The sequence below is a fragment of the Gouania willdenowi genome, chromosome 10 (assembly GCF_900634775.1).
Source record: "Gouania willdenowi chromosome 10, fGouWil2.1, whole genome shotgun sequence".
In the NCBI taxonomy this organism is placed as follows: Eukaryota; Metazoa; Chordata; class Actinopteri; order Blenniiformes; family Gobiesocidae; genus Gouania; species Gouania willdenowi.
Window position 1 is genome coordinate 28,084,814 of NC_041053.1, and position 15,974 is coordinate 28,100,787.

At 36.1% G+C, this 15,974-nt stretch overlaps 1 protein-coding gene across 3 annotated transcripts in view; it reads right to left on the reverse strand.

Annotated features, from left to right (window-relative positions):
- Positions 1 to 15,974, reverse strand: part of il1rapl2 (interleukin 1 receptor accessory protein-like 2) — a 367,898-nt gene that overhangs the window by 64,586 nt on the left and 287,338 nt on the right. For all 3 annotated transcript variants that reach the window (XM_028459966.1, XM_028459965.1, XM_028459968.1), the window contains one exon: positions 50 to 124. In XM_028459966.1, the coding sequence (XP_028315767.1) occupies positions 50 to 124 (75 nt within the window). The remainder of the gene's footprint in view (positions 1 to 49; positions 125 to 15,974) is intronic.

Consider the following 15,974-nt stretch of genomic DNA (forward strand, 5'->3'; position numbering starts at 1 on the left):
CACTTATAAACTAAGAAATATCAAGCCAAAGGGAGGTGTTGCGTCTTACCAGGTGTGATTTCTATCACTGTGTCCTGTCTCTCTGGAGGAAAAAGAACTTTAGGAGGCTGAGTGGTCTGAAGGGCTGGAAGAAGAAGATAGGGTGGAAACATTATTGAACAGAAATAAAAAAAATGTTTCAATAGTTATTTAAAAACACTCTAATCCTAAATTGTCGGCCTATGAAAATCTACGGTTGAATGACACTGTTGAAATTAACAGTTACTATGTAATTGGTGAAAAGTTGGTGTTATCACAATGATACAAAATACTATGACAAGAACAGATACAAAGTCCAAGTCGCATTTAAAGTGGGCTGCATGTGGAGATTAATTTAAGTCCAAGGAGCTGTAGGAAACAAAAACATTAAATAGAGTCGTGGTAAATTCTTTAATAAAAACTGGAGGATTCAGCAATACCCAGAAGAACATAAATACTCCCTCAACTAAGACGTATGAAAAATATTATCTGTACAATAATACAATGGTTGTCCTTTTTTTCTCCGTTAGTCCAAATGTATTTTGATGTTCGCTGAGGTTTAGAATCACTTTATTTTGCTTCACCTTCCCAACATTTTGGCAACTCAGTGAACCTGATCACATCATGAGTGAGACAGGGGCACAGCAGGAGTTGTGTCATAATGATTAAGTAGTGGTAAAGTGTGTTTCTCACACACTTCCAAGGTTTCATCAAGAGTCACACTGAAATTAAACTCTCAAAGTCTGCCACAATCTTTTCAATACAACACCAATATAGTTACATAATGTTTTTTTAGTACGGGTGGGACAAAATACAAAGTTCACAAATATATAATACTGGCCTCAATATAAGAATATGATGCAATATTAGTTTGGAAAGCAGTTAGAAAAATAACTACGCTTTTATTTTACTTTAATTCTGGCCATACTTACTCCAGGTATAATCTTTTCAACTTAAGTGAATGTAAAAAAATAAAGTTTTTCCTTTTTAAAGTGCAAAAAGTGTCACTCTGCAAATAGAACACAAAAACAGAAACTGACAATTCATGACAGTATGAAATTGAAATCAAGCAATTATCCTCACGTTCTTCAAAATAACATTACTTAAAAAATACTAGAACACGTGTTAACAGAAAAAACAAGAATTATTGTGTAAATTACCAAATAATCCAGTTGTAGATATCTCAAATTCACCAATTTAATGAAACTCTACAATATTTTCAGGGGCTTGTCATTTTCCTTTGTTTGTTTATGAATGCAGTCATTTTTAATTTGCAAATTGTGGAACGAACTCTCAATTTTTCCACAAATCTTGCAATTTCTTACAAACAATTTCACAAAACTCCTCTAAATGGCACAAAAACTGGTTACATAATCAATAACGTAAATTACGTAAAGATCCAACAGGAACTGATGTTAAAAACTAGGGCACAATTGATGGTAAAATTGTTCTTTTTGCCCCTCCTAAAATCTGCGTCCCACTTGAGATCAAACTGGTCCATATTTTGGCCCTGAACTGAAATGAATTTGACATCCCTCTACTAGAACCATCAACACAGTCTAGATTTAAGATAAGGACATGTTTTTTTTTTTCCAACAATAATAGCATGTCTACATTTTTTGGCAACAATACAATACAATACCAATCTATTACATCGTAATATCTTGTACCGCACGATATATCGTCCAACCCTTATTTCCTACTACTTCTACAACTTTGCAATGTACTCAACATACATGGGATACCTGAAGAGAACATGCAAACTTTAAACAAGTCAATAGAACTATGCTGTGAAGTAGAAATGCAAATCCTTCCATCGCAGTGCTGCTTGTTCTTTAAATCATAGTACGTCATATTCATTCTGAGCCGCTTCCATTTTATTAGGTTTCAATCTAATATATACCGTCCTATCTTCTAATGTTTACACCTTTTTCTTCTCGTCTATTTTCCCTTTTGGCATTGGAATAGTTTGGATGTCAAAAGTAGAGCCAGGAAAAACAGACAAATAGCCAAAAAAGGAAAATGGAAACAAAGTCCAATGACAGTTTTCACAGAATTGCTCTTCCTTAAAGAGGACATGACCTTTTCAATTTCATTTCATTGCCCCGCCACACATTATGTCAGGCATAGCGATAACAAAACGACAAAGTCATCAAAGTTTGTTGAAATCCTTGTTTCCTACGACAGCTGTTTAAAGGGGTTTCCTGGTACTTAAGAGAACCCAAAGGTTTGTCGGAATCCGTATCCTTGTGAATGTCATCAGATGGAATTCACTCAGAAACGCTGAAGACAAATGAAAAGTGATACGGGAAACTTAAAGGACTTATATACAGTATTTCTGCACACCGGCACATTTTTGTCTCCACAGATGGAAATAATACAGTTTGTGTATTGAAACCAAACGTGACGTTTTATTCCCTTTAAAATCTCCAGACAGGCACAATCTATTTCAAACTTTTCCATTGTAGCAGAACACAAGAGGGCATTTGTTAACATTTCAAATAAAACTGCACAATGATTCTGCCGTTTTCTCTCAGTGATGGTAATTGTTCCTGCTGTCTGGCCTGCAGGGGTTTATGTTCAGCATATTAAAAGACCTACAAAAATTAAGGACTGCTTCATTTTGACCTTTTGTGTGCATTCTGTCAAGAGAAAAGCTTTCTGTCTCAACTGAACTTTGACCCACCAAACATTTAATTTTGTGTCAGACTGTATGTTTTCCAAATCTCATTTAAGGGACATTTTGTAATGGTATGAACTCATAAACTGGAAGGAGCCATGTGCACTCAGGCGATGACAATGTAAATGCTGTGCTTCTATATTTTCATTGTTGTCTCTAAATGTTGAGCTGAAGGAGCGACAAACAGGACTCCAACTTGGATCAGGCATTAATAAATACATTTGACTATTCCCCCCAAAACGCTCCAATTGAGTTCTATATGTGACGGTTGGGAAAAAGTGTAGCATTAATTTACATCTTCTTAAAAGAGTTGAGTTAGGTTTTTGGATTTAGTTTGAGTTTACTTTCAATGGGTCTCCATCCATCCATCCATCCATCCATCCATCCATCCAAAAATGTATACAATTAAAGCATGTTTAGTTATTCTATTATTTATATATATATATATTTTATATATTCTCTTTTATAATGACACATACTGTCAATGCACACAATTCCTTAGCATTTAAGTAATTTTTGCTCATTCCTTTTTTTTTTTTTTTTTTTTTTAAAAACACATAACCGACTTCTTACATTAAAAATGGAGACAAGAAATGTCTTGAAGAATCCGACACTGGTGCTATTTGTACATCACATGAATTTTTGACCTTTTGCATAAATTGGAAAATGCCTTTGCAGGAAATACAAGCTCATACATTTAGACTTGTATGTCAGGCCCTAATCAGAGTAAAACAGATGAATTACTCGCTATATGTGTCATATTGTGAGTGCGCCAATGTGATAGTTTGTCCTTTTGTTTTAGCCAGTGATACATTAGCATCCTGTTCCTTTTCTATATGTAACAGTTTGTATATATATATATATATATATATATATATATATATATATATATATATTAAAAAAAAAATATATATATATATTTTTTTTATTTATTTATTTTTATTTTTAATTTATTTATTCATTTTTTCTAAATAAATTCTTTCCTCAAGTTGTGATGATTTCTTTCACCCTCTGAACCAAAAAAAGTCAAAGAAGAGCACTTAAAGTATTAAGGGGAAAGACGCAGGCACTCAAATACACCACATTTATAAGTGAGCCTACAGGGATAAATAAAACCTCTCATCTAATCTTAAATGTTCCCTCATTTTAAAAATAACCCCAATTTTCTGTCTATCAATGTTTGTTAACTGATGCTGTAAAGGTAAATGGTTTATTTAGTATTACACACTGAACTGGACAAACATTATCACTAATTATTACTTTAACAATTATTTAAAACAAAACAAAAACAATGTTTATCTTATTCAAATTCAAAAAGAAAGAGTATGTTTTCCTTTAGCCTACATCATCACATTTATTAGAGCTAATAAGCATTTCTTCATAAGTGCTTTGCTAACTAGACTTGGATATGTATGTATGAACATTTAACTGTTCTTGTATGGATAGACTTCTGTTACAAAAAAAAATCTCTATACCCAAAAACACAAAATCAATCGTGGAATAATGTTCATGATCAGGCTAAAAAGTTGATACTTGGAACATCTGATAAGTAAACCATTCAAAGCTTGACTGCTTTTATGGTAAACTTTGTTACTTAGGCAACAAAAAAAAAACATACTTCTGCACGGACAGTTTTTTTTAAAAATAATATATATATATTTTTTTATTATAAAACCTTATGAAACTTTTAATTAAAGTTGAAGTGAGTTAGGCTCAGGTGGTAGAGGAGTCGTCTTCTGATTGAGAGGTTGGGGGTTCGAGCCCAGTCTATACCTGTCGAAGTGTCCTTGGGCAAGGCACTGAACCCTAAGTTGCTCCCAGTAGTTGACCAGCGCCTTGCAGGGCAGTTCTGTCCCACTGGTGTATGAAAGGGTGAATGAGCTGATATGTAAAGCGCTTTGGGTCTACTTCAGTGTGGATAAAGCACAATATAAATATTTACCATTACTGTTAAGTTTCACAGCACGACTCGTCTCATATCAACAGATCTGTAGCATCTCTCTTCATACCACAATTTAACAAATACATACATAAACTGGAGCTCCACTGCATAAAATCAATTCTTTTTCACTCAATTTTTAGAAGGCCACAATTAATGAAGCATTGGCGTAGCTGCTGGCCAGGTATCACAAAGGTTCAAAATGACACACAATAAAGTCATTTTTTTAACATTTCAAGCATGTAACATGAACATTTTAAAATGCTTTCTTTCTTTAGTCAGTCATATCTCAAATTATATCAAAAGCACAATTTTACACTTGGTAGGAAACACGTTGCTGTGACAACAACAGCCAACTCCACATGAAAGCAAAAATGATTGAAATCGTAAAGGTTAAACTCTGGGAATGATAAATATAGTTGTGGAAAGTGTGGCATTTTAAGTTGATGATGCAATCAGCTTGAACAATAACAGGAAGTTTGGAAGCTTAAATCTCACGCTACTCTTTCTACCGCCATTCATCCGTTGCCCATCACCAAAACATTTGACCTAAAAAGCCAAGTAATAGCATGGACAGGATAATATTTTTTGTGGTGGTCTGTGTGAACGTTGGGGCAAATATCCCAGGACAGTTGTGGCTACAGTTGCAGATTTTCTCCATCTGTATGGGTGTGGTGTGAATGACCAATGATATCTTTCCCTGTGGACAAATCCACATGGCAAATCTGAGCGATTACAAGCATCATTCTAAAAAAGCAAATAACTTCAAATGAATTGTCCTCACACTGCTATTTGTATTTTAGGTGACCTGGCATTTGGGAGAGATTTTGTCAATAAATCTAAAGTCAAATGTTTAGAAATACATTTTCTTTGTTTTTAGACCATGGGAGGTAAAATTCAAGATTTGCAAACATTGGCACAAAAAAAAAAGATAATGATATATTCATATGCTGGCTAATTTATTTATAATGAGCTCTAAAGGAGCTTCATATGAGATGAATAAACTTGATGATGCCAATCTGAGACAAATATAGCTTTGTAGACCTGAATTATATTACAAACTACAAATTATATTCATTTTATTGAGTTTTGATGGAAAAAAAAAACCTACTCAAAACTGAATACTCAAACCTTCCTTGAAATTATTAATACTTCGTCGCAATAAAAAAGTTCAGTGCAACCAAAAATTCAATCGTTTTTTTCTTGAAAGGCTGTGTCAGACAGAAAAGTCATTAATGCATTAAAAGCCATTAAAGGCTGTTGAATCTAAATGAGTGGCAATATGCTCTGGTGAGACATCACAATGAAAACACTATTTAAATGAAATCCCAGACATCTCACTCGATGGTGCTTACCAAAATACCCCGAGGGCCCGCTCTGGAAATGACACCAGAAAAAAGTGAGTGCATAAAAAAAAATGAGTAAGATGAATGAGAAAGAGAAAATACTTGGAGACGACTGACAATCAGATGAATATGACAAACTTGAAAGGCACAGCAGGCATTAGCACCACTCCGTACCCCAACCGTCTCTACCTTGGGAGTGTGTGAGTACGAGAGTATAGTTTGTCATTCTAATGAGTAGATCCAATTCAATCAAGGGACTCTTAGCAAACAGCCGCTGGTCTTAGAAGCAGTCTGAATAGAAACGCACACTGTTTCCTTTCCAGGGGCTGGAGGTGGCTCAACCCCCATGGAGAATTAGCTAATTATCTTTCTTCTATCTGTGGGCTAAGGACCTGATTCTCAAAAAAGCACAAGTTAAGCAGGTGGGCCAACATTCTAGAAAAAAAGTCACCTTCTGAGGAGGGACGGGTGACGGGTTTTCTTTGAATTTGATGAAACGTTATGATGGCACCTTTTGAACAAGTAGCGTAATGAGGATACCTAAATTACTGATTAGGAAGAATGAGAAATGTTAATGGCACCCCCATCGCAATAACATTTCAAAGAAATGGGTAAATCTAACATTTACTGGAAAATAAAAAAAATCTTCAAAACTCATAAAAATAACACAAATGTGCACATTCACATATTTTAGAACAGTAATAATACAGTTATTTTTCTATTTTCCATATATAGGTTTTCTTGTTGAGCTTGTACCTCCCAGTTTGGTCCCTGCTGTCCCATCTTTCTTGCTGGTACATTTTCTTCTTACCTATGTTATTTCAGGTTCTCTAATTTGGTGTGAGTCCGGGGCGTGGCTTCAGGGGGCGCTGGGAGGGAGGCACGACTTAAGGGAGCTGGGACTCTACCACGGTTCAGAGGAGCTGGAGAAGGCGGACCCTCCTATGACTTCTGCCCAGAGGCGCCCAGAGTTTGGGCAGTCACCCATCTTGCTGATTTATACACGGGTTATGTAGACCCATTTCGTGTGACGAATGTAAACTAAATTAGGTGCACGCGTGTGCAGGCTCAGCGCAAAACAACCGGAGAACTGCTGAGGTGATGGTGCACGGGAGCGGACGCGGCGCTATCTCAGTCTGGATCCAGTAAAAAGTGACCATGAAAATCTGTAAATGGACTGATATGCAGACGTGGGACAGTGAGGAAGAGACTTAATGTAGAGATGGAAACCTTCGTTAACAAGAGTACAGTAGCCCACCTACCTGCATTTTCATAACAAGTAGTTTTAAGCATCTTTTTTTATACACTGGGTTTTTCTATCAGATATGTATAAATGTCTGGCCATTGAACATCAGGCCAAGAGCGCACATCAGATTACCACTCGTTTTCGGGAAAGCTGCATGGGTCACACAATCGTTCACCTGTACTTAAAGTGAGTTTCCTTAAATAAACGGCCGCGTCCTCAGGTGACAAGCTTTCTACATACTACAAACTATTTACGAGCCTTAACAGCAGTTTATTCATTGCCATTTTTACATTTTTCAAGCGTCACATATGTAAACAACATGGTTTCTGCACCGAGTGAGCACGCACATCAGTCACGTGTCTCGTGTTTGTCCACATTGTAATGGGTCTATAGGTTGCCCCGCTCATTCTCCAAGGTAAAACTTATTAAAAACCAGTTGAGGAGCACAGTGGAACAGGAGAGACAGGGTGGACTTGCCATGTTGTCCATAGAGAATGAGAGAGCAAAGAAAATTGACAAACAGAGCATCGTGGACGAGTTCGCGGAGCGCAAAGGCTCGTCGTATGCCCTTCAAATAGTGGTGAGTAGGCCTATAGTACTTCATACTGAAATTATGTTTGTGAACATGTGGGCCACTGTGCCAATTTTACTAAACTTTGTAGCTACTGATACAGGCTCTGAGTTGAAATGGTTAAAGTGGGTGACAAAATAAAGCTGCCGCTATCCGTGGTGCTGAACTGCTTTGAATTTGTGTTGTTTTATTATTAGTAACCATGTAGCTTAATGTTTTTTTTTTTGTTTTTTTTTTTCTTAATGTTTTTGTTGTTCTCTTATTTTGTTACACTTAAATGACATCGTTGCTCTCCGTGGTGCTGAAGCTTGTAAGCCCCGCTGTTGTTGTAAAATGTTGGCATCATGAGCTTTATTATTTGGGTTTAAATGGCCCGGTCATTTGCCCCGCCCCCGGCCCGGCTCTGATTTGTTCCGCTAGTGGTGTGAGTGCTTATGTGTATACTAGCTAGCTCTCTTGGTCATATTGGTGAATAGTGGCTGATAGAGACGCAAATCTTACAATTAAACAAAAACAATTACACAGAATCTGTTGATAAAAATCCAACTTCCCCTAATATTTACTTTCATTTCACTTTAATAAACCAATATTCTAGCATTTAGTTCCTAAAGGTGGAGTTTGACCAGGAAGAAGTTATACATTCATTTTGTGCCAAAGACAAGTCAGTCAAAATACAAACTTTATACAATTGAATTAAATTCATTTTATTTGTCCCCAAGGGGCAAGTCAGCTTACGGACAGACACCTCATTGCACAATTAGATAAAAAGAAGAAGAAGAAGAAAAAAAAAGGAAACACATAACATTATTATTTTTATAATTATTATTTCCCCTGCTGAACAAAAAACTATGATCGATCCCTTCAGAGTCTAATAGTGTCATCGTGCAACTTCCTAGTAGCTTTTAGTTGCTCTGTGTTGACTTATAGTGGAAAAACTATCAACATTTTTCTGTCATTTTGTATTTGTGTTACTTTATTACTGTTTCTCTCCTGCCAGATAAACAGGTACTACTTTGAACTGAATGGTGATCAATGTTGAAGAAAGCCCCGACCCACAAAAAGTCTTTGTACAACTCTAATATGTTTTTTGGCCAAAGGTCTGGTCTAAATGTGATGATAAATGTGTATATACTTCACAAGAAAACGTGTGTGTGTGTGTGTGTGTGTGCGCGCGTGTGCGTATTACACTGTGTCTGTTGGGAGGTGATAAGACCTTCATTAATGAACTTGTTCATTATGTCATTAGTCACTGTGCTGGGCCAATATCAGCATTAATGTATTTTTCTTTCATACATTACACACCTACATTAATGGAGTAATGGAGACTAAAGGAGACAAGGAAAAATTTAAAGTAGAACAAGCGTACACATGCGCGCACTTACGCTTTGTACAGTATATCTTTAAACTCTTATCTAAAGTATATTTATACACATACACGCAGAAGCAACTGGAAATATTCATGATAATAAGTTTATAGATTAAAACACTTTAATTTATAAGAACCTTACCCTATTTTATTAACATTCAAAAGGGAATTTCACATTTTAATTGTCCTACAGTTAATGCATAACCGCAGGCAGGTTTTTTGCCATCAGTACATGCTTCTTACTGAGTGTAATTTGTTTCTATTCAGACTATTTGTTTGAAATAATTGTCTGGCCAGCATATGTAAATTAAGCTGCTCTGCTACTTGTCTGTGATAAAGTTGTATCCCGCAAACCTCGCTGTAGCAATCTTGCAGAAAACATTAGTTTAGACAGGAAGAGGACATGTGGCTCATTGGTGCTGCTTATTTACACTGATGTCTAGATAAGGGCAACAAGGGAAACAGGTCTAGTTCAGGGTAAATTTACCCAGCTTTGTGATACAGGCCAGAATAAGTGTGGCTGCTATAGACCAGTGTATGCATCACACAGTGTAGCAAACACTCCGCAACACATGCAGTGTTTGCTCAATAAATCACGTTGTCCGACATGCTACCCACCCTGTTGTGATGCATGATGGGTATTTATTTAAAATCTCTGAGCTATAACAAGGAACACGTCTCTGACATTGATTCCATTAAAGACCTTCACTTGTTTATGTTGTGCTCATCTGTCAATTTGAAAAATGTGATTTAAATCCATAAAGGAATAGATTACAAGGCCATGCAGCATCATTATATGAAATCAATAAGAGAGACTAATGTATGGATGTGCATGCAGAAAGAAATGTACTGGTCAATGCTGTTGGTCAGCGTGATAATAAATAGCTGTTTGTTTGCCTAAAATTGTCAATATATACAGTATATATATTTTTTTTTACAAATGTGAAAGCAGTTTTTTGATTTTGTTGAGCTGTACAAAACCACTTTGAGGACACATTGTTCCTCTGATAATTTATATTCTGTAGTTTGATGAAATTATCCATCCATTTTCTGACCAGCTTTCTCCTTTTATCAGGGTCGTGGGATTTTTTAGATTGTGGGTGGAAGCTGGAGTATTGATAAATCTAAATTGTAGATAAGAAAATAAATAAAATAAAAAAATGACACAATGATGCAATTTGGAAGTAATGAAGTTAATGTGAAAAGCTATTTTAAGTGTGTTAAGTTAATTAGTAAACTTTGCACGAGCTTGAACGCCTTATATCTGAGTTTTGAGTTGTTTTCTGACAGGAATACGAACGTAAAATGAACACAGAAGTGAAATCACTCTTTTGTAACACAGTTTCAGAGTTTCTTCTTATCGGAGTTAACTTTGCACATGATTAGTGTACGTGTTTTCTCCAGGTACTCTGAGTTCCCCCCCACATACCCAACAACATGTGAGAAGACGCTTGTGTAACTGTCTGAGAAAATCCCTCCCCCCCCTTGCAAAATCATTAAGCTTAATGAAAAAATCATTTCTTTGCAAACCCTCGGGATAGGCGTGTTTAATTCTGCACCTGTGTTGCTACAATTTACTGCTAGCTTCATTGCTTAACTACCTTGTCTAAAAGTTTTCTCAAGTACTTTGACGATTCTCTAAATGCAAACTCCAGAGGTCTTATTTTTCTTTTTGCCTCAGTGGTACATTAACGTTCATAGGGGGATTTGGAGTGATACTGCTGTGTTCGTAGTAAGAGCTTGGGCTGGCGACGCTCCAGAACGTCTGCCACCACAGCTCCCAAAGTCATTTTGAGCGGAGCATTGAGTAGGCACAGTGGGGCTGCTACAAACAGGTGCATACACACAACCTGCATTTGTATCCTGCTGCTCAACTACACACACTAAGTCTGCCACCTCAGCACTGGAGGGATTTGAACCTCTTCCAGGTGGTTCTAGCTGTGTCCACTGCTGTCGATGTCTCGGGTTCGACTGAGTGCTTTTTAGTAACAACACGTGCCTGCTGAGATTCAACAGAAGCAATGTAGAGATGCAGAAATGTAGACGGTGAAGTACGAAGTTTACAAAAGTCTAGTTTCACAACATGAACTCGTTTTCTACCGGTTGGAGTGAGCGATGAAACTGGTCAGGTAATGTCAACACTTTCACATGGTAAAGATGGTAACCATAAACCAAACCAAAACAATGCAATTGGCTTTAAAAAAGCAATATCTTTGAAGTCAGAATTACATCAACAGCCCTTAAAGCTGATATCTAGAGTTTCTGAGAAATCCATGTTTATGTATCATTCTTTTGATGCAAAATGCAAAAAAATACCTAACTAGTCTTTTACTATGGTCTACTGCCGGTGGTCATTCATACACATTAATGCAGCGATTCTCAACTGGTGGGTCGGGACCCAAAAGTGGGTCAAAAAGCTGGCCAAAAAAAAAAAAAACTTAATGTCTGTCATGTGTGACTTGTATTTTATTTTGAAAGAAACTTTTCTTTTGACAGGCATGCTGTGAAAAGCATGTTGCACAGCTAAATATATAGATTTATGTTTTTAAAAAGATTATATATGCGTGTTTTCAACAGCTATCTTTGAAAAAAACTAAATTATGGTTTGTTGAATTAAAAAAAAAAAAAAAAGTGGGTCGCGATTTGACGACCGAGGAAAAATGTGGGTCCCAGGGTTAGACGATTTGAGAACCCCTGCATTAATGTATATAAGTCCCTCCTTCGTCCTATAGACCCCTATACAAATGGAAACGATCGCCGAGTGCGCCCAGCCAATAGGCTTCAACTTCCTGTTTTGGAGACTGTCAATCAAAGTGAATGCAGAACTGTGCACGGAAACAAGGCCGCGCATCACAACAGCAAACAGGTAAATATGATTTTGGCTCTTACCTGACCCATAGACATATATCAGGGGTCTGCAACCTGTGGCTCTGGAGCCTCATGTGGCTCTTTGACTGTTTTGTAATGGCTCCCTATAGCTTTCAAAAAAAAATTGAAATAAAGAGTTGTTATTTTCATACACAGGATATTAATGACTCATGACAAATAAAATAATGATATAACAATTTGTTAACCTAAAAATACATCATGTTGTGCAATGACTCAGCACCTTCCTACTTTGCCTCCTGCAACATCTACAGAGCATCAACTTTCTCTGCACATGTGGCTAATCTTAAGTTTTAAATCCCTGGTAAGATAATTAAACCAACAAAAACACTATATATATATATATATATATATTAATATATATATATATATATATATATATATAGAGAGAGAGAGAGAGAGAGAGAGAGAGAGAAAGAGAGAGATATTTTAATTGTGTAGGGACAGATTCCTTTAACCACCAATGTGCCCATTAAATATGCTTTATGTGTGGCAAGAAATTAGCAATTAGCATGTGTTGACCACATGATCATGCTTTATCAAATTTTTGTAGCCCTTCAAATACATTTTCCGGCTCCCAAAGGACTTGAATCCATGTGAGACGAGACAAAATGGCTCCTTGGAGAGGACAGGTTGCAGACCCTGACCTATATCAATGCGACCTGATGCACTTTGTCATGTTCCACGATGCACGTGCAGAAAAGTAGAGGCGTGGCTTCTGGTAGATTGGGAGAGACAGTGGGAGGAAGTTGAGGCTTTAGGGCGGAACATCGAGACATTTCTCAGAAACTCCAGATAGCAGCTTTAATAGATTTTGACAACATTTTAACCAAAGATAGACTTTACACCAGTGGTTCTCAAACTTGTATGGCTCCGGTACCTCCGTTCTCTTACTCCTGAATCCAAGTACCCCCTTTGTCCGACCACAACATTTAGCTCAGAATACTTAGAGCGTAATGATAGAACAAATGAGTGATAACACACATTTTGAAGAATACTACTTTTTAAATAAGTGAAATGTAACAGTATTTAGTGCTTCCTGATTAGAATTACATGCACTACCATTTCAGAAACACTGCCTTATCCCATGGATGATTCTATTGCATTTTATAGGTGATCTAGATCAATGTACTGATTCTGGATCAGTTTAAATAAAAAATATATACAAAAAAATCTCAGTTTCCCATCATTGGCAAAATGATAATAAATGTACATCTTTGTTGGTATTTGACCAATCATTATGAAATTTGAATCATAATGATTTTCTGGGTATCATTTATTCCACTGAGTTTCATCCAGATCGGATCTAGATTGTGCATTTTTCCCAAAATTGTGTTGTGGGTGCCAAAAAATGGAGACCTACTGTATCATTATTAATGGTGATTTTTTTTTTAATACCATTGGAGAGATGGGTTGATGCTGCACCAGTAGTGTGTGAACAGATTTTCTCTATCTTTAATACCCGAGGAGCTAAAACCAGATGAAATTGGGGTACATTATTTTTGTTTCTTTTGTGTTTTTGGATATCATGATCAGGATCAGTGATCCAGATAACTGCCAATATCTGGTAAAGAGGATATTTGAAGCTTGGCGGAGGTTCACCCTCTCCGAGTGCTCTTGTTTAATAATTACAATCTCAACACTCCGACATTTGAAAAGCTATCTAATCCATCAATGACACTGATTTGTGATACACCAAATTTTAATTTCAAACAGGTATAGATCAAATGTGATTAAATACTGCAGGAGTAATTTATGTAGCAAAACTTTAGTCTCTGCGCAACAACTGAAATTCGTCATCCAACTTTAAGTCCATGGCCACACTAAACACTGGTAAAACTATGTAACAACTCATAGATGCTGAAGAACAGCAACAGGAAGCTGTTCCTACAAAATGTAGCTCAGATGAAATGACTTGTTCGTGACTCACCGTCGGTTCGCACATTTCAACAAACAATCCTAAAATGATTGGTACATTAACTCATTAGCAAAGCCAGGGTGTTCTGCTTCTGCCACCTATAAGATAAATGAGTTTATAGAGTGTATAAACACTTGAGTCATCACATGGTACGTCCTCCCACCACATCCAGCTGGCCACGGAAAAAGAAAAAATGAAGGTAGAAATTTACAATTCTAATGAAGAAGAAACTCCTTGAAAATACAAAAGTGAGAAAAAATCAAGCTGGTAAAAATGTAATAAAACATTGTAAAATTTCTCTACATCAAGATCATTATGAGACAGATATCTATCATATCATTCCGCTAATCCACATGCACCTTTACAAGATGTGCTTTTAACATAAAGACACCATTTGAAAGGGATTTTACTCAAGCAGACAATTTAGAAAATGTATAATTCATGTTTTTTTAATATTTATACATGATTTAGTGTAGTGTGTAGCACTAAATAAGCAAGAATTACTTCTTTTGCTATTGTAACTAAAAAGAAGTTCTCAAAAATAGGATCAATATTAACAATCCCAGGGCTATATAAGATATTTTCTTAAGGATTTTCTGTACAATCTTGTTTTAAAAATACAAAAAAAAGTGAAAGACACCTAAAGAACATCTACAACAACAGAATGAAAATACTATTAGACAAATACTAATACTAGACATAACATTTAAAGTAGCACTAATTCCACAAGCGTTCCATGAGTATAAGGAGTCAGGTGGTTCATATCTCAAAAATGTATTTATTTTTTTCATTTTTTCCATTTAACTTGTGTTACGTGCTCAGTTGTGACTAAGGCCATGAGAAGGCAGAATCAAAGAGACAACTCTTAACCTTTAGATCCAACTGTAAAACTAAAAAAAACCACCGTAAAACTGACAAATAGTAAAGTGTCTCCCATTAGAAGATATACTTATTACCTCAAAGAGAAAACAAAAATAGAAAAACTTTACATGCTACACAGAATTTGGTGAGGAGAGCAGACCTGCTGTTGAAAGTTAATCTCTGCTGCTTGAACCGACTCCTAAAAGGAAGTGGTGTCCGAACCCGAGAAACACAAGGACAAAATAATGCTTTCTATTGGGCTTATTGGGACCACGATCATTGGATGCCATTGCTTTTAAAATGCTCCAGTGAACAGGGATAATGATGATGTTGGGCTAATGAAGTGACAGCTGGACATTAAACGTTCCAAGATCCCATTAGCAGAAACCCCATTCCCACTGGATTGTGGCCCCCATTCTGAATATTTCCACACTAACTTGTTTTGTGGGAGGAACGCTGGTACTTAGCAAGACTGAATTCTACAACCTTATTCAACTAAAACTATATTCCAAGTCTAATTACCAATTTATCTTTCATAATTAATTCATACTTGATCAGGGATGTCAAACTCATTTTAGTTCAGGGGCCAAATACGGACCAGGGTGAGAAAAAAAGAATATTGAACATCAATTGTGCAATAGTTAATAGTTAATAGTTAATATCAACCCCTGCTGGATCTTCACTTCAAAAATTATTGATTTTGAAACCAATTTTTGTGTAATGTAGAGAAATGATTTGGTACTATCTGTATCCTTTATTCTTTTTAGATTATTTTTTTCTGTTCATATTTCTATTTATGTATAGCTTCTATTATTATTATGTTTATTTCATTTTATCTTTCGGGTGTCATTTGGGTTTTTCTGTGCGGTGCCTTCTGTTGTCTTTTCATTGAGAATCTCTCTGTTTGTGAGAAATTGTAAAATTTGTGGGAAAAAAAAAAAAAATCAAAGTTCTTTCCATTGGTGGAAGTTATTACAGGTTATTTCTATCAGGACATAAAGACAATTTCAACCAAAAACTTAAAAAGTGTATCTGGAGAAAATCGCCTACTCTAGTTTTAAATTAGTTCAGATTAAAGACATATTACAGCCTTTTGACACATACTGAACTTTTAGATGCTTACATTAGCTGCAAATTGTATTT